The 17853-nt window shown below is 49.7% G+C and overlaps 2 protein-coding genes across 2 annotated transcripts in view; both read right to left on the reverse strand.

Annotated features, from left to right (window-relative positions):
• LOC143955469 (uncharacterized) overlaps positions 1-17853 on the reverse strand; it is a 158493-nt gene that overhangs the window by 115681 nt on the left and 24959 nt on the right. The window contains 2 exon segments of the mRNA XM_077465511.1: positions 13656-14641; positions 14789-14933. Coding sequence (XP_077321637.1) covers positions 13656-14641; positions 14789-14933 — 1131 coding nt within the window.
• On the reverse strand, positions 15040-16505 carry LOC143955993 (uncharacterized). The gene is made up of 3 exons (XM_077466120.1): positions 16430-16505; positions 16237-16350; positions 15040-15596 (listed from the first exon to the last, which is right to left on the reverse strand). The coding sequence occupies exons 2-3, from the start codon at positions 16330-16332 to the stop codon at positions 15246-15248; spliced, it is 447 nt and encodes a 148-aa protein (XP_077322246.1). The 5' UTR covers positions 16333-16350; positions 16430-16505; the 3' UTR covers positions 15040-15245.

The following is a 17853-nucleotide window of genomic DNA, read 5'->3' on the forward strand; positions in this document are numbered from 1 at the left end:
GTGTAAGATCTTCTGAAATGGGCCGAGATTTTCCTTGCCTGCCGCAAGATGTCCTGGACCCCAGGGTATTTGACAAGGAATCGCTGCACGACCAAGTTTAAGACGTGTGCCATGCACGGCACGTGCGTGATTTTGCCCTGTTTCAATGCGCTAAGCAGATTGGCACCGTTGTCACACACCACTTTACCAACTGTCAAATTGAGCGGTGTTAGCCACTCATCTGCCTGTGAACGCAAAGCTGAAAGGAGTGCCGGGCCAGTGTGGCTCTTTGCTTCCAGGCACAACAGACGCAGCACGGCATGGCAACGTCTCACCTGGCATGTGGAATAGGTTCTGGGGAGCTTGGGCGGTGCAGTGGAAGAGACGCTAGCAGCGGAAAAGGAGGAGGCAGCTGAGGAGGAGAGGGAGGAGGATGGAGTAGGAGGAGGAGAAGAAGAGTCAGGCCTGCATGCAATCCGTGGCGGTAAAACCAAATCTACACGGGTGCCACGGGTTACATGCTTGACGGCCGTCAGAAGGTTCACCCAGTGGGCAGTAAAACTGATATACCTTCCCTGCCCGTGTTTGCTAGACCACGTGTCTGTGGTCAGATGTATCTTGGCACCGACACTGTGTGCCAGAGATACATTCACTTGCCGCTGAACATGGCCATATAGCTCTGGGATGCCCTTCTCTGAGAAATACTTCCTTCCTGGGACCTTCCATTGTGGTGTTCCAATGGCCACAAATTTGCGAAAGGCCTCCGAGTCCACCAGTTTATATGGCAGTAGTTGGCGGGCTATGAGTTCTGACAAGCCAGCCGCCAACCGTTGGGCAAGAGGGTTATCCGGCGTCATCATTTTTTTACGCTCAAACATTAGGCCCACGGAAGCCTGCCTTTTTGCAGAAAAATGTGAGCTTGGCGTGATGGAAGGTGGAGTGGAGGACAATTGTGAGGAGAGAGGAGAAGGAGAAGTAGAAGACGAGGCTGGACGGTGAGAGCCTGCAGTGTGGCTTTGTGTGTTCCGTTGCTCCCACTGGGCTCGGTGATGGCTGCTCATGTGCCTTCTTAAGGCGGTCGTCCCTAGGTGAGTATTGGGCTTACCGCGACTAACGCGTTGACTGCAAAGATTGCAGATGGCAACGCTATTGTCAGCAGCGGACACGTTAAAAAAAGCCCACACTGCGGAGCCATGTGCCGGTGTCCTGGGAGCGCCAGATGTGACCGTACATGGTCGATGACTCGCTCCTGATACATTTGCAGTCTGCTTTGTCCCTGCTGTGCAATGTAAGTCATTGCTGCTTCTCCTCCCTATCTGCTGGTCCATATCTCCCTCTGAACTCCCCTCCTCTTCCTCTCTTGTGGGCACCCACGTGACATCACTAGACACGTCATCATCAACGTCACCTTCCCCACCGCTATAAGTAGAGATCTCGGAGTAGGCAGCAACACCGGGGACCAACCTCCTCCTTGGGCTGATCTGGGTACTGGCGTCAGACTGCTGAGTAGCGCTTGTTGCTACCTCCTCTTCCTGATCCAATACCAAGAGTGGCTGCGCATCAGAAATGTCCTCTTGATATGGATCGGAAAATAATTCCAGTGACTCAAGCGGAAGGTATGTGGTGGTGGTGGTGGTGGTCGTGTTGTTGGTGGTAGTGTCTTTGGGGGTGCACATAGCAGAGAGTGAAGAAGAGGGTGCAGATCGAGAGGATGAGGAGGGTGCAGAAGAGTAAGGCTGAGCGAGCCACTCAACCAAGTCTGGTGCATCCTTTAAAGTAATTGAACGCACCTTCTGCAACTTCCCACTTTGGCTCAAGCCTGTTGCTCCTGCCCTACCCCTACCACCCCTGCGGAAGGGCCTGCCTCTTCCTCTGCCTGTCATTTTTTAAATGACCCTGTGACAAAACTCTTAGTCCCTATACCGATGAAGGACTGCTGCAGTATAGGGCAGCGGTCAGCAGTGGTGCACGTCAACCCTATCTATTGTGGACCGATAGCGGTCCTTACAGAACAGCAGACTGTACCGCACTCAAGCCTATGTACCGTAGCACCCTATACCAAGTTACCAGTCCTTATAAGAACTTTTGTGGAACAAGCAGGTTGTGTGTTAGTGATTAGCAGACTGTACGTCAGTCCCTATACCGCTGAAGGACTGCTGCAGTATAGGGCAGCGGTCAGCAGTGGTGCACGTCAACCCTATCTATTGTGGACCGATAGCGGTCCTTACAGAACAGCAGACTGTACCGCACTCAAGCCTATGTACCGTAGCACCCTATACCAAGTTACCAGTCCTTATAAGAACTTTTGTGGAACAAGCAGGTTGTGTGTTAGTGATTAGCAGACTGTACGTCAGTCCCTATACCGCTGAAGGACTGCTGCAGTATAGGGCAGCGGTCAGCAGTGGTGCACGTCAACCCTATCTATTGTGGACCGATAGCGGTCCTTACAGAACAGCAGACTGTACCGCACTCAAGCCTATGTACCGTAGCACCCTATACCAAGTTACCAGTCCTTATAAGAACTTTTGTGGAACAAGCAGGTTGTGTGTTAGTGATTAGCAGACTGTACGTCAGTCCCTATACCGCTGAAGGACTGCTGCAGTATAGGGCAGCGGTCAGCAGTGGTGCACGTCAACCCTATCTATTGTGGACCGATAGCGGTCCTTACAGAACAGCAGACTGTACCGCACTCAAGCCTATGTACCGTAGCACCCTATACCAAGTTACCAGTCCTTATAAGAACTTTTGTGGACCAAGCAGGTTGTGTATTAGTGTTTAGCAGACTGTACGTCAGTCCCTATACCGCTGAAGGACTGCTGCAGTATAGGTGAGCGGTCAGCAGTGGTGCACGTCAACCCTATCTATTGTGGACCGATAGCGGTCCTTACAGAACAGCAGACTGTACCGCACTCAAGCCTATGTACCGTAGCACCCTATACCAAGTTACCAGTCCTTATAAGAACTTTTGTGGACCAAGCAGGTTGTGTATTAGTGTTTAGCAGACTGTACGTCAGTCCCTATACCGCTGAAGGACTGCTGCAGTATAGGTGAGCGGTCAGCAGTGGTGCACGTCAACCCTATCTATTGTGGACCGATAGCGGTCCTTACAGAACAGCAGACTGTACCGCACTCAAGCCTATGTACCGTAGCACCCTATACCAAGTTACCAGTCCTTATAAGAACTTTTGTGGACCAAGCAGGTTGTGTATTAGTGTTTAGCAGACTGTACGTCAGTCCCTATACCGCTGAAGGACTGCTGCAGTATAGGTGAGCGGTCAGCAGTGGTGCACGTCAACCCTATCTATTGTGGACCGATAGCGGTCCTTACAGAACAGCAGACTGTACCGCACTCAAGCCTATGTACCGTAGCACCCTATACCAAGTTACCAGTCCTTATAAGAACTTTTGTGGAACAAGCAGGTTGTGTGTTAGTGATTAGCAGACTGTACGTCAGTCCCTATACCGCTGAAGGACTGCTGCAGTATAGGGCAGCGGTCAGCAGTGGTGCACGTCAACCCTATCTATTGTGGACCGATAGCGGTCCTTACAGAACAGCAGACTGTACCGCACTCAAGCCTATGTACCGTAGCACCCTATACCAAGTTACCAGTCCTTATAAGAACTTTTGTGGACCAAGCAGGTTGTGTGTTAGTGATTAGCAGACTGTACGTCAGTCCCTATACCGCTGAAGGACTGCTGCAGTATAGGGCAGCGGTCAGCAGTGGTGCACGTCAACCCTATCTATTGTGGACCGATAGCGGTCCTTACAGAACAGCAGACTGTACCGCACTCAAGCCTATGTACCGTAGCACCCTATACCAAGTTACCAGTCCTTATAAGAACTTTTGTGGAACAAGTGAGTTGTGAATGTTTAGCAGACTGCAGCAGAAGGGCAGCAGTCAAGTATAATATCCTTTCTATATTTGGAAGAAAGAATATTATACATGTACAAGCCTATTACTGTACCACTGATACCAGTCCTGAAAAGAACCTTTGTGGAACTAATAATAACAGCAAGTCTTTAAAATTACCCTCACTGCCTGACAACACTGCTTCCTTCCTGTCCCTATACAAATTGGCAAAAAAAGAGAACGATTAGTGGTTACTGGAACAGCTCTTTTGTGGACCTTGATAGTAACAGCTAATGATGATGATGATGATGATGATGATGAAAGACTAATCTGGCTGTCCCTGTAGCATACACCGTCCTTTCCCTTTCTCTAAACTAACAAAAGACACTCAGGCTGCTGCAAGAATCAGCAGCACAGCAAACCTATCAACACCTAACACCTATACCAGTCCTGAAAAGAACTTTTGTGTACCAAATAGCTAGTGGTTTATCTCTCCCTACTCCACACAGGAACCTGTCCCTATCGTAACAGAAGAAAGAATGTAAAATGGCCACCGGATCGGGTGTATTTATAGGTTAGGGGGAATGTACAAGTGTCCATGTGCTGTCATGTCTCAATTGGCTGTCCTGTATCACATGATAAACGTGTCACCAAAGGTTAAAGTTCTTGTATACATTAAACACGTAAGTCCGCCGCGGCGAACGACGGAAAAAGGCGTTCGAACGTGCGGACCGCGAATGTCGGAAATTCGCCGCGAAACGACCGCCGGGCGAACCGTTCGGCCATCACTATTCCTAACACTCCTACCTATACACTCCGTGAAACCTCTCCAACAATCCTCTTCCTCTCGCTAAACAGCACCTTATAAGTTTCACTCTCTTCCAGTCTTCCACCTCCTCTCCTTCATAGGAACCTTCGCCACCTTAAACCAGTTTAACCCTTCTCTTCTCTGTTACTGACCACCTCTATGACAAATTCTCACCCCTGTCCTACACCGACCTAGCTACTTCTGTCTACAGTAGACCCCTGTCCTCCACCTTGGATGAGCTAGCCCCCCCTCACTACACACAGAATCAGGCGCAACCCCTACAACCTTGGCAAACAGATGACACCATAAGTCTCAAAAAACACTCTTGAGTGTCTGTGGCATAAGACTAAATGTCACAAAGGCTTCACCCGATATAAATCTGTCCTCCAAAAATACAATTCTTGCCTCCACACTGCCAAGCAGACCTATTTTATCACTCTTTTATCATTAACAACCTATCATCCCGTCCCCATTAACTCTTCTCTACCTTCAACTCTATAGTTCGTCCTCCACTGACTCAACCAACTCACTTACTCAGGGCTCGAGTCCTGCGGGAACGTGTGGGAACGGCGTCCCTGCACTTTTTTTCACAGCAGGAACGCCGTTCCCTTTGCAGGACCAGAGCCACCCCGAGGCTCTAGCACAGCCTGCTAGCTGTGTTGTCTTCACAGAGCTGACATCAGAAGAGCAGCACAGCGATGCACGGAGGGCAGGGGCTGGCCCAGTTAACTGATTGGTTAATAGGACCGCTCAGCATTCTATCAACCAATCAGTTAATTGGGCCAGGTCCCGCCCTCTGTCCATCCCTTTGCTGCACTTCCGATGTCAGCTCTGTGCCTCTGATGTCATCTGCTGTGTCCTGTGTAAGATAAGACAGGGAAGATGGCGCTGTTATGAAGGAGGGAGGGGGAAAGTATCAGAAACTGAAAGGAATGAGGAGGGGTGATATAAAAGGGAGGCAGGGCAGGATTGTGAAGGGGGGGTTCTACAAAGGGGGTGAGGACAGGAATGTAAAGGGGGTGAGGAAAGGAATGTGAAAGGGGGTTCTATAAAGGGGTTGAGGACAGGTTTACATTTTAAAACTGGCTACTTGGTCATCTTCTGTAGTATGTCGCATTCACAGTCTGGTCATCTCCTGTAGTCGCATTCGCAGTCTGGTCATCTCCTGTAGTCGCATTTGCAGTCTGGTCATCTCCTGTAGTATGTCGCATTCGCAGTCTGGTCACCTCCTGTAGTATGTCGCATTCGCAGTCTGGTCATCTCCTGTAGTCGCATTCGCAGTCTGGTCATCTCCTGTAGTCGCATTCGCAGTCTGGTCATTTCCTGTAGTATGTCGCATTCGCAGTCTGGTCACCTCCTGTAGTATGTCACATTCGCAGTCTGGTCATCTCCTGTAGTCGCATTCGCAGTCTGGTCATCTCCTGTAGTCACATTCGCAGTCTGGTCATTTCCTGTAGTCGCATTCGCAGTCTGGTCATTTCCTGTAGTCACATTCGCAGTCTGGTCATCTCCTGTAGTATGTCGCATTTGCAGTCTGGTCATCTCCTGTAGTATTTCGCATTCGCAGTCTGGTCATCACCTGTAGTATGTCGCATTCGCAGTCTGGTCATCTCCTGTAGTCGCATTCGCAGTCTGGTCATCTCCTGTAGTCGCATTCGCAGTCTGGTCATCTCCTGTACTATGTCGCATTCGCAGTCTGGTCATCTCCTGTAGTCACATTCGCAGTCTGGTCATTTCCTGTAGTCGCATTCGCAGTCTGGTCATTTCCTGTAGGTGCATTTGCAGTCTGGTCATTTCCTGTAGTCGCATTCGCAGTCTGGTCATTTCCTGTAGTCACATTCGCAGTCTGGTCATTTCCTGTAGTCACATTCGCAGTCTGGTCATTTCCTGTAGGCGCATTTGCAGTCTGGTCATTTCCTGTAGTATGTCGCATTTGCAGTCTGGTCATCTCCTGTAGTATGTCGTATTCGCAGTCTGGTCATCACCTGTAGTATGTCGCATTCGCAGTCTGGTCATCTCCTGTAGTCGCATTCGCAGTCTGGTCATTTCCTGTAGTCACATTCGCAGTCTGGTCATTTCCTGTAGTCGCATTCGCAGTCTGGTCATCTCCTGTAGTCACATTCGCAGTCTGGTCATTTCCTGTAGTATGTCGCATTCGCAGTCTGGTCATCTCCTGCATTCGCAGTCTGGTCATTTCCTGTAGTATGTCGCATTCGCAGTCTGGTCATCTCCTGTAGTCGCATTCGCAGTCTGGTCATCTCCTGTAGTCACATTCGCAGTCTGGTCATTTCCTGTAGTCGCATTTGCAGTCTGGTCATTTCCTGTAGGCGCATTTGCAGTCTGGTCATCTCCTGTAGTATGTCGCATTTGCAGTCTGGTCATCTCCTGTAGTCGCATTCGCAGTCTGGTCATCTCCTGTAGTCGCATTCGCAGTCTGGTCATCTCCTGTAGTCGCATTCGCAGTCTGGTCATCTCTTGTAGCATGTCGCATTTGCAGTCTGGTCATCTCCTGTAGTCGCATTCGCAGTCTGGTCATCTCCTGTAGTATGTTGCATTCGCAGTCTGGTCATCTCCTGTAGTCGCATTCGCAGTCTGGTCATTTCCTGTAGTATGTCGCATTCGCAGTCTGGTCATCTCCTGTAGTATGTCGCATTCGCAGTCTGGTCATCTCCTGTAGTCGCATTCGCAGTCTGGTCATCTCCTGTAGTCACATTCGCAGTCTGGTCATTTCCTGTAGTCGCATTCGCAGTCTGGTCATTTCCTGTAGGCGCATTTGCAGTCTGGTCATTTCCTGTAGTCACATTCGCAGTCTGGTCACCTCCTGTAGTATGTCGCATTTGCAGTCTGGTCATCTCCTGTAGTCGCATTCGCAGTCTGGTCATCTCCTGTAGTCGCATTCGCAGTCTGGTCATCTCCTGTAGTCGCATTCGCAGTCTGGTCATCTCTTGTAGCATGTCGCATTTGCAGTCTGGTCATCTCCTGTAGTCGCATTCGCAGTCTGGTCATCTCCTGTAGTCGCATTCGCAGTCTGGTCATCTCCTGTAGTATGTTGCATTCGCAGTCTGGTCATCTCCTGTAGTCGCATTCGCAGTCTGGTCATTTCCTGTAGTATGTCGCATTCGCAGTCTGGTCATCTCCTGTAGTATGTCGCATTCGCAGTCTGGTCATCTCCTGTAGTCGCATTCGCAGTCTGGTCATCTCCTGTAGTCACATTCGCAGTCTGGTCATTTCCTGTAGTCGCATTCGCAGTCTGGTCATTTCCTGTAGTAACATTCGCAGTCTGGTCACCTCCTGTAGTATGTCGCATTTGCAGTCTGGTCATCTCCTGTAGTCGCATTCGCAGTCTGGTCATCTCCTGTAGTCGCATTCGCAGTCTGGTCATCTCCTGTAGTCGCATTTGCAGTCTGGTCATCTCTTGTAGCATGTCGCATTTGCAGTCTGGTCATCTCCTGTAGTATGTTGCATTCGCAGTCTGGTCATCTCCTGTAGTCGCATTCGCAGTCTGGTCATCTCCTGTAGTCGCATTCGCAGTCTGGTCATCTCCTGTAGTCACATTCGCAGTCTGGTCATTTCCTGTAGTCGCATTCGCAGTCTGGTCATTTCCTGTAGTCGCATTCGCAGTCTGGTCATCTCCTTTAGTCGCATTCGCAGTCTGGTCATCTCCTGTAGTCGCATTCGCAGTCTGGTCATCTCCTTTAGTCGCATTCGCAGTCTGGTCATCTCCTGTAGTCGCATTCGCAGTCTGGTCATCTCCTTTAGTCACATTCGCAGTCTGGTCATCTCCTGTAGTCGCATTCGCAGTCTGATCATCTCCTGTAGTCGCATTCGCAGTCTGGTCATCTCCTGTAGTCGCATTCGCAGTCTGATCATCTCCTGTAGTCGCATTCGCAGTCTGGTCATCTCCTGTAGTCGCATTCGCAGTCTGGTCATCTCTTGTAGTCACATTCGCAGTCTGGTCATCTCTTGTAGTCGCATTCGCAGTCTGGTCATCTCTTGTAGCATGTCGCATTTGCAGTCACTGTATTTTATGTGAAATATATATATGCATATGAGCGTATCATTTTTTTTTTTGGTGGGGGAGTGGATCTTGGGTGGGAGTTCCCACACTTTTTTCCCCAGGACTTGACCCCTGCACTTACTGCCCAGGAGATCGCCAATCACTTCAAAAATAAGATTGAGACAATTCGTGAGGAGATCTCCACTCCACACTTAAGATCCCACATCCACAGGTCCAATCATTACTTCCCTCATTCAACCTCGCTACTATAGAAGAGTTTACCTAACCACCTGCCCCCTGGACCCCCTCATATACTGCGGTCACCCTCTTTTTCTTTCCTACACTCTCTAACATCTTCAATCTCTTCCTCTCTTCTGGCATCTTCACCAACTCGCTCAAACATGTGCTAGTCATCTCCATACTTAAAAAGCCCTCATTGGACCCCCACCAATCCTACGCCCAATCTCCTCGCTCCTCTTTTCCTCCAAACTCCTTGAATATCTAGTCTACACCCATCTGGCTGGGAACAACTTTCGTCATCCCCTTCAGTCTCGATTTCGCTCTCACCACTCCACAAAAAACCGTTCTCCTAAAACTCACAAACGATCTACTAACAGCCAAAACCAATGCACACTATTCTGTACTCCTACTCCTGGACCTCTCTGCTGCCCTTGGCACAGTGGATAGGGTGCCCACATGTCCCGGATTGCCCGGGATTGTCCCTGATTTAAAATTTTTGTCCCGTGGCCCGGGCACCTTCATTCTGGGACAATACAGTGGCCCGGAATGAAAAAAAAAACAGTGACCGCCAGATCAGTCCGCTCCACGACTTTGCCTGTCTGCCGCCGCGGCGCCGCCACATTCACACTCACTTCACTCGCATCTCACGGTCACAGCACAGGAGGATGACGTCAGCTGAGGCCTGAGGGGCGGGCTGACAGGAACTGGTCTGGCACTGGCAGTCAGTGCACCCCCCCCCCCCCCGCAGGCCGACCGCACAGTACGTACGTACCCCAGCCAGAGTGACGCCACTGACGACACAGGGACAGAGCGCCACACTTAAATTTGTCTCCTGAGCGGCCAGCCAGCTTGAGTCTCCTTGTCTCAGAGTCCTCCTCCAGAGTCCAGGCTCCTCCCACCCACAAGGTCCCCAAGTTTGCCTGCAGTGATTTAACAGAGATTGACAAACGTCCAGGAGTCTAGGTTAGTGTACTATTCTGCTGCTGTCCCCCTCCCCCTCCATTCTGCTGCTGACTGTCCCCCTCCATTCTTTCTGCTGCTGTCCCCCTCCGTTATTCCTCTGTGTCCCCCTCTGTTCTGCTGCTGTCCCCCTCTGTTCTGATGCTGTCCCCCTCTGTTCTTCCTCCGTGTCCCCCTCTGTTCTTCCTCCGTGCCCCCCTCCGTTCTGCTGCTGTCCCCCTCCATTCTTCCTCCGTGTCCCCCTCCGTTCTTTCTCCGTGTCCGGCTCCGTTCTTCCTCCACGTCCCCCTCTGTTCTGCTGCTGTCCCCCTCCGTTCTTCCTCCGAGTCCCCCTCTGTTCTGCTGCTGTCCCCCTCCGTTCTTCCTCTGCGTCCCCCTCTGTTCTGCTGCTGTCCCCCTCCGTTATTCCTCCGCGTCCCCCTCTGTTCTGCTGCTGTCTCCCTCCATTCTTCCTCCGTGTCCCCCTCTGTTCTTCCTCCATGTCCCCTTCCGTTCTGCTGCTGTCCCCCTCTGTTCTGCTGTACCCCTCTGTTCCCCCTCCGTTCTGCTGCTGTCCTCCTCTGTTCTGCTGTCCCCCTCTGTTCTGCTGCTGTCCCCCTCCAGTTTTTCTCCGTGTCCCCCTTTGTTTTGCTGTCCCCCTCTGTTCTTCCTCCGTGTCTCCCTCTGTTTTGCTGTCCCACTCTGTTCTTCTTCCGTGTCCCCCTCCGTTCTGCTGTCTTCTTTCTCTGTGTTCCCCACTTCCCCTCTGTTCTGCTGCTGTCCCCCTCCGTTCTTCCTCCGTGTCCCCCTCTGTTCTTCCTCCTTGTCCCCCTCTGTTCTTCCTCCGTGTCCCCCTCTATTCTTCCTCCGTGTCCCCCTCCGTTCTTCCTCCGTGTCCCCCTCTGTTCTGCTGTCCCCCTCCGTTCTTCCTCCATGTCCCCCTCCATTCTGCTGTCCTCCTCCATTCTTCCTCCATTCTTCTACCGCGTTGCCCTCTGTTCTTCCTCCGTGTCGCCCTCTGTTCTTCCTCCGTGTCCCCCTCTGTTCTTCCTCCGTGTTCCCCTCTGTTCTTCCTCCGTGTTCCCCTCCGTTCTTCCTCCATGTCCCCCTCTGTTCTTCCTCATGTCCCCCTCCATTCTGCTGTCCTCCTCCATTCTTCCTCCGTGTCCCCCTCCGTTCTTCCTCCGTGTCCCCCTCCGTTCTTCCTCCGCGTCCCCCTCCGTTCTTCCTCCATGTCCCCCTCCGTTCTTCCTCCGCGCCCCCCCTCCGTTCTTCCTCCGCGTCCCCCTCCGTTCTTCCTCCGCGTCCCCCTCCGTTCTTCCTCCGCATCCCCCTCCGTTCTTCCTCCGCGTCCCCCTCTGTTCTTTCTCCGTGTTCCCCTCTACACATTGCATACCACCATCTAAACTGGTTACCACTGTTTGCTTTTTTTCCCAAAAAATTGGCAAAAAAAGTATCAAAAACCATCTTTTTTGGGCGAGTGTGCGGGGGGGTGGGGTGTCCCTGAGTGGCCATTTGGAAATGTGGTCACCCTAACAGTGGACCATCCCCTCCTTCTCAAAAACGTCCTCTCCTTTGGTCTTTGTGACTGGACTCTTTGCTGGTTCTCATCCTACTTATCCAACCGCACCTTTAGTGACAAGTCTTCTTTCTCTTCTCCTCTTTCTTTCTCTATCAGGGTCCCCCAAGGTTCTGTTCTTGGACATCTCTTTTTCTCCATCTGCACCTCCTCTCCAGGTCAGCAAATAGCCCTCCATGGCTTTGAATACTATTTCTACGCTGGTAACACCCAAATCTCTTTACCCCTCAGCTCACTCCTTCAGTATCACTAATTACCTAAAAGACATATCAATATGGAATGTCACACAACTTCCTCAAACTCAATCTATCCAAATCTGAGCTCATAATATTTCCTCCCCCGTATGCCTCTTCCCCTTACTTCTCTATCTAGATTGAAGGCACAACTATCAACCCATCTTCGCATGCCAAGGTGCTAGGAGTAACCCTGGACTCTGAACTATCCTTTCAGCACCACATCCAATCAATGTCCAAAGCTTGCCGCCTCAACCTCCACAACATCTTCAAAAATACACCCCTTCCTAACCAATGACACCAGAAAGCTCCCAGTTATCTCCCTAGTCATCTGTCGTCTCAACTCTCTCCTCATTGGATTACCTTTACATAGGATATTCCCCAATAGTCCATCATAAATGCTGCTACCAGATGAATACAACTTACAAACAGCTCAGCGTCTGCTACCCCACTGCCAATCCCTCCACTGGCCTCCACCCCTCTCCACCAATCCCCCCACTGGCTTCCATTCAGTGTCCTCCACCCCTCTCTGCCAATCCCTCCACTGGCCTCCACCCCTCTCCACCAATCCCCCCACTGGCTTCCATTCAGTGTCCTCCACCCCTCTCTGCCAATCCCCCCCACTGGCTTCCATTCAGTGTCCTCCACCCTTCTTTGCCAGTCCTTCCACTGACCTCCATTCAGTGTCCTCCATCCCTCTCTACCAATCCCTTCACTGGTCTCCATTCAGTGTCCTCCACCCCTCCATTCAGTGTCCTCCACCCCTCTCTGCCAATCCCTCCACTGTCCTCCATTCAGTGTCCTCCACCCCTCTCTGCCAATCCCTCCACTGGCCTCCATTCGGTGTCCTCCACCTCTCTCTATCAATCCCTCCACTGGTCTCCATTCAGTGTCCTCCACCCCTCTCTACCAATCCCTCCACTGACCTCCATTCAGTGTCCTCCACCCCTCTCTGCCAATCCCCCCACTGGTCTCCATTCAGTTTCCTCCACCCTTCTTTGCCAATCCTTCCACTGACCTCCATTCAGTGTCCTCCACCCCCCTCTGCCAATCCCTCCATTCAGTGTCCTCCACCCCTCTCTGCCAATCCCTCCATTGACCTCCATTCAGTGTCCTCCACCCTTCTTTGCCAATCCTTCAACTGACCTCCATTCAGTGTCCTCCACCCCTCTCCGCCAATCCCTCCATTCAGTGTCCTCCACCCCTCTCTGCCATTCCTTCCACTGACTTCCATTGAGTGTCCTCCACCCTTCTTTGCCAATCCCTCCACTGACCTTCATTTAGTGTCCTTCACCCCTCTCTGCCAATCTCTATACTGGCTTCCATTCAGTGTCCTCCACCCCTCTCTACCAATCCCTCCATTGACCTCCATTCAGTGTCCTCCACCCCTCTCTACCAATCCCTCCATTGACCTCCATTCAGTGTCCTCCACCCCTCTCTGCCAATCCCTCTACTTGCTTTGAGTAATGTGACAAACATTTGCCCACCCGGGACAACTTGTGGCCCTATTTTAGTTAACAAAGTGATTTTCTCTGCTCCTCAGCTCCATTTAGTGCTTATAATCTGGTATTTTTTCCATTAATACTGTAATCAGGAATGATAGCGCAATACCGCATTATGGCCACAAGATGAAGCTAATGATCATAGGAAATCACTGTATAAAAAAAATAATACGGCTAAAATTTGTGAATCCGTGACACTTTTATTAAATACAAGTGTTAGTGAAATCTTACAACACATGAGAGGTAAGGACTCCATTTTTATTTTTCTCCTGCTATCAATGGCCGACACGGTACAACACTTCATCCATGCCTTTGGTGATCTCTGATCTCCTTATCAACTGTTTCTTCCATGATGAAGATCAGCCATGGAGTATATCTGAGGTGTATATCAGGGGGTGCTTCTTCCCCACATGTCCAGCAACATTCATATACAAGACATTTCCCGCACTCACTAATACACCTCGAGGGATGTGTGGGACCCCCTGATGTACAGGAAGACAGGACTTCAGTGAGGAACATTTCCCTCACTCAGGACCGGGAAGTGGCTTCTCCCCCGTGTGAGATCTCTGATGTCTGCAAAGACTGGACTTGTCTAAATACAATTTCCCGCACTCAGGACAGGGATGTGGCTCCTTTCCCATGTGAGATCTCTGATGGATGTAAAGATTAAACTTCCTTGAAAAACATTTCCCGCACTCGAAACAGGAATAGGGCTTCTCCCCCGTGTGCACTCTCTCGTGCGTGTAAAGATTGCACTTTGTTGAGAAACATTTCCCGCACTCGGCACAAGAATACGGCTTCTCCCCCGTGTGCGATCTCTGATGTCTGGAAAGATGTGAATTTCTTAAAAAACATTTCCCGCACTCCGGACAGGAATACGGCATCTTCCCCGTGTGAGATCTCTGATGTATGACAAGATGTGATTTGTGTACAAAACATTTCCCACACTCAGGGCAGGACAATTGCTTCTCCCTTGTGTGCAGTTTCTGATGTACGTTAAGATTAGACTTCCGTGAAAAACTTTTCCCACACTCAGGACAGGAATACAGCTTCTCCCCCGTGTGAGATCTCTGATGTGTGACAAGGTATGATTTGTGTACAAAACATTTCCCACACTCAGTACAGGAAAACCTCTTATATGTTTGAAGGACGGCACCGTCCCGCACAGTCTGAGGTTCCTCGGGATAAGAGGAATACGATGGTCCGGCACCGTCCCGCACAGTCTGAGGTTCCTCAGGATAAGAGGAATACGATGGTCCGGCACCGTCCCGCACAGTCTGAGGTTCCTCGGGATAAGAGGAATACGATGGTCCGGCACCGTCCCGCACAGTCTGAGGTTCCTCGGGATAAGAGGAATACGATGGTCCATCTACACTGTGTGGTGCCGGATGGACATTTGAGGTAGTCGGGTTTTCTCCTGGACTATACTGTGTGATGTCCTCATCTTCTACTTTACAGTCTGGAGACAAAGTGAGACAATCCTCTGAGGTTTTCCTCATCTCCCGTCCATCTACTAAAATAGAAATACAAAGATTATTACTAGACATCAGCTGATTGGTTCCCCTAAACCAGGAAAGTGATATCACCAAGTCCTTGCCCTCTTCTGGACCAATCAGTGAGCAGTATGGGTGGAGGAATGGATTTAGTGTTAATGACCCACCTGTGCTGATCTCTGTAGGAGTGTCCTCCTCTATAAATGTCCCCGTTATTCCATCCTCCTCCATAGACTGCTGATCATCCCTCACATACCTCTCTTCTTCTTCTTCTTCTTCCGATTTAACCTCAACTTTTATATCTATCAGATCTTCACCCTAAACCAAAAAATTATAAAAGAAGGTCTTGTGGTATCACATACTGTAAATAAAATCCAAAGATTGTCCATGTTCAAGATTCTCCGAAATACCAACCTTGTACCAGTGGGGGATGGTGTGATCTTCCTGTGTGGAATCCCGGGAATACAGAGGACGGGGACATCTCTCTGGTGGGTTCCCATTACTGGATCCATCTGTAGGAAACACACACACTGACTGAATACATTGTTTCTATGTGTTTATCAGATGATGGGGGATCTAGGTGGAGCCTCCGTACTGCTCTCTCCTTTATAATAAAGTCTCCTCTTACCCGGTGATGTGAGGGGCGGCTGATTGTCCATCATGACGTCCTTGTAGAGATCCTTGTGTCCTTCTAAATACTCCCACTCCTCCATGGAGAAATAGACAGTGACATCCTGACACCTTATAGGAACCTGACACACACAATGATACAGTCACCATCCAGACACATCCCTTGTCTGTTACTGGATAATGTCCCAGAATTCCCAGAATCCTCCTCACCTCTCCTGTCAGCAGCTCCATCATCTTCTTGGTGACTTCTAGAATCTTCTCCATGTTGTGTCTCTCAGGTTTTAGGGAGTCACATGGAGGCACTGTGATGGTCATATGATCACCGGACTTCACCAGAGGAAATCTCTGTATTGGGGAACCAATAGGAATATCATGTTAGAATCCCAGAATCCTCCTCACCTCTCCGGTCAGGTCTGTGTTTTATTAATAGAGATAAGAGTGATGTCATGTGACCTCCCAGAATCCTCCTCACCTCTCCGGTCAGGTCTGTGTTTTATTAATAGAGATAAGAGTGATGTCATGTGACCTCCCAGAATCCTCCTCACCTCTCCGGTCAGGTCTGTGTTTTATTAATAGAGATAAGAGTGATGTCATGTGACCTCCCAGAATCCTCCTCACCTCTCCGGTCAGGTCTGTGTTTTATATAATAGAGATAAGAGTGATGTCATGTGACCTCCCAGAATCCTCCTCACCTCTCCGGTCAGGTCTGTGTTTTTATTAATAGAGATAAGAGTGATGTCATGTGACCTCCCAGAATCCTCCTCACCTCTCCGGTCAGGTCTGTGTTTTATTAATAGAGATAAGAGTGATGTCATGTGACCTCCCAGAATCCTCCTCACCTCTCCGGTCAGGTCTGTGTTTTATTAATAGAGATAAGAGTGATGTCATGTGACCTCCCAGAATCCTCCTCACCTCTCCGGTCAGGTCTGTGTTTTATTAATAGAGATAAGAGTGATGTCATGTGACCTCCCAGAATCCTCCTCACCTCTCCGGTCAGCAGGTAGATGATCTCCAGGGTGAGGTTTAGTATCCTCTCAGTCATGTGACTCCGGTCCTCCTCCATCCTCATTCGTGTCATCATTTTATCTATTCAGGCTTTCTTATGGAGAGATCATTTTGGCAAATTAAAGTGAGAATTATTTTGAGTTTCTTGTAAATAAAAAATAAGATCTTATTACCTCCTCTGCTGCCAGGTTAAGCAATGTCTCCTCTCTACTTCGTAGAATGGAATTTCCTCTTTACCTGACATCACTTCCTGTCTTCCATAGAGACTTCCTGTCTGGGTAGAAGTGAGATCCCCATCTTGTGGAGATCAGAGGAACTGCAGCCCTTGAGAAACGTCTCGTAGTGTGAACACGGCCTCGTGCTGGGTGTGTGTGTACTGATTACCTTTGTAGATGGGGTCATCTCCACTGCCACCAAGGGGGGGAAGGAATATTGGTGTTGCCACCTCATCCCTTTAAATCCGAACACCTATGAATTACACGGGTTCTGTGGCTGATTAAGGTGGTAATTCAACTCACTCGGTGCCGTATCTGCATTAAATCAGCCTCAGAACCCGTGTAATTCATATGTGTTTGGGTTTAAGGGCATGAGGTGGCACCCCTAAATATATTACTGCCCAGTCCAGCCTTTCCCAGCCAGGGTTCCTCCAAAGGTTTCTAGGCGTGTGTTGTGTATGTTCTGTTGGGTCGGTCCTGGGCTGCTACTTTGTAAAGGGAGGAAATGGTTACACGGGGCTCTCAAGGCTGCAGATTGGTTACACAATAATAGGATATGGAATAGTTATTCATTTTCATACAATACAATACACAAAGTGTTACGTTATTATGACGAAGTATTGTAGAAAAGATCACACCATAGAAAATGTGGGGGGGAAAAGGAGAAAATAAACCCGGATATTAAAGGTAAAATTTGTGCGCGAGGAACACCTTAACAACTACCACCGTTTTATTCTCCAGGGCCTCTTCTTTCAGAAAATAGAGGTTTGGGGGTTTTAACCGAATCTTCTGGTCATAAATGTGCATTTTTACCATGTGTGCCAAAAAACAAAACAAAAAAAAACGGAAAAACAGCCCTTGAAATTTAAAGGGTTAATGCGAGCGAGATGCGATCACTCTTCAGTGGTCACGCGGTAAACATTAGAGCTCCCCCTAGCTGCAGCCCAGGTAAATAACGGGGAATAACGTTGCAAGGAGGTCCATTCATTTAGCTGATAGCCCTTGTACACGCGGTCGGACATTCCGACGAGAAATGATCGGACCGCGTTGTCGGATAATCCGACCGTGTGTGTGGGCTCCATCGGACTTTTTCAGTCGGAATGTCCGACCGACAAAGTTTTAGAGCTGGATATAAAATTTTCCGACAACGTGATCCGATGGGAGAGGTAGAGAATTCCAATTGGACAAAGTGCCACGCATGCTCAGATCAAATTACGAGACCAAAGCTATTGACTACTAGCCTGAACGTAGTCCCGTCGTAAGGAACGAACGTCATCACGAATGGTCAGATTTTCCGACAACTTTGTCCGACCGTGTGTATGCAACACCAGTTTCGGACAAAATCCGTCGTACAAAATCCGACGGATTTTGTGGTCGGAATG

This window comes from Lithobates pipiens, unplaced genomic scaffold, assembly GCF_037356315.1.
Source record: "Lithobates pipiens isolate NorthernLeopardFrog02 unplaced genomic scaffold, aLitPip1_a1.2 Scaffold_35, whole genome shotgun sequence".
NCBI lineage: Eukaryota > Metazoa > Chordata > Amphibia > Anura > Ranidae > Lithobates > Lithobates pipiens.

Coding starts and splice junctions, on each gene's coding strand:
- LOC143955993 (XM_077466120.1), bottom strand. CDS start 16,332: ATGATGACACGAATGAGGATGGAGGAGGACCGGAGTCACATGACTGAG. Junction 15,597..16,236: donor TCTACCTGCTGACCGGAGAG/GTGAGGAGGATT, acceptor TCCCCAATACAG/AGATTTCCTCTGGTGAAGTC.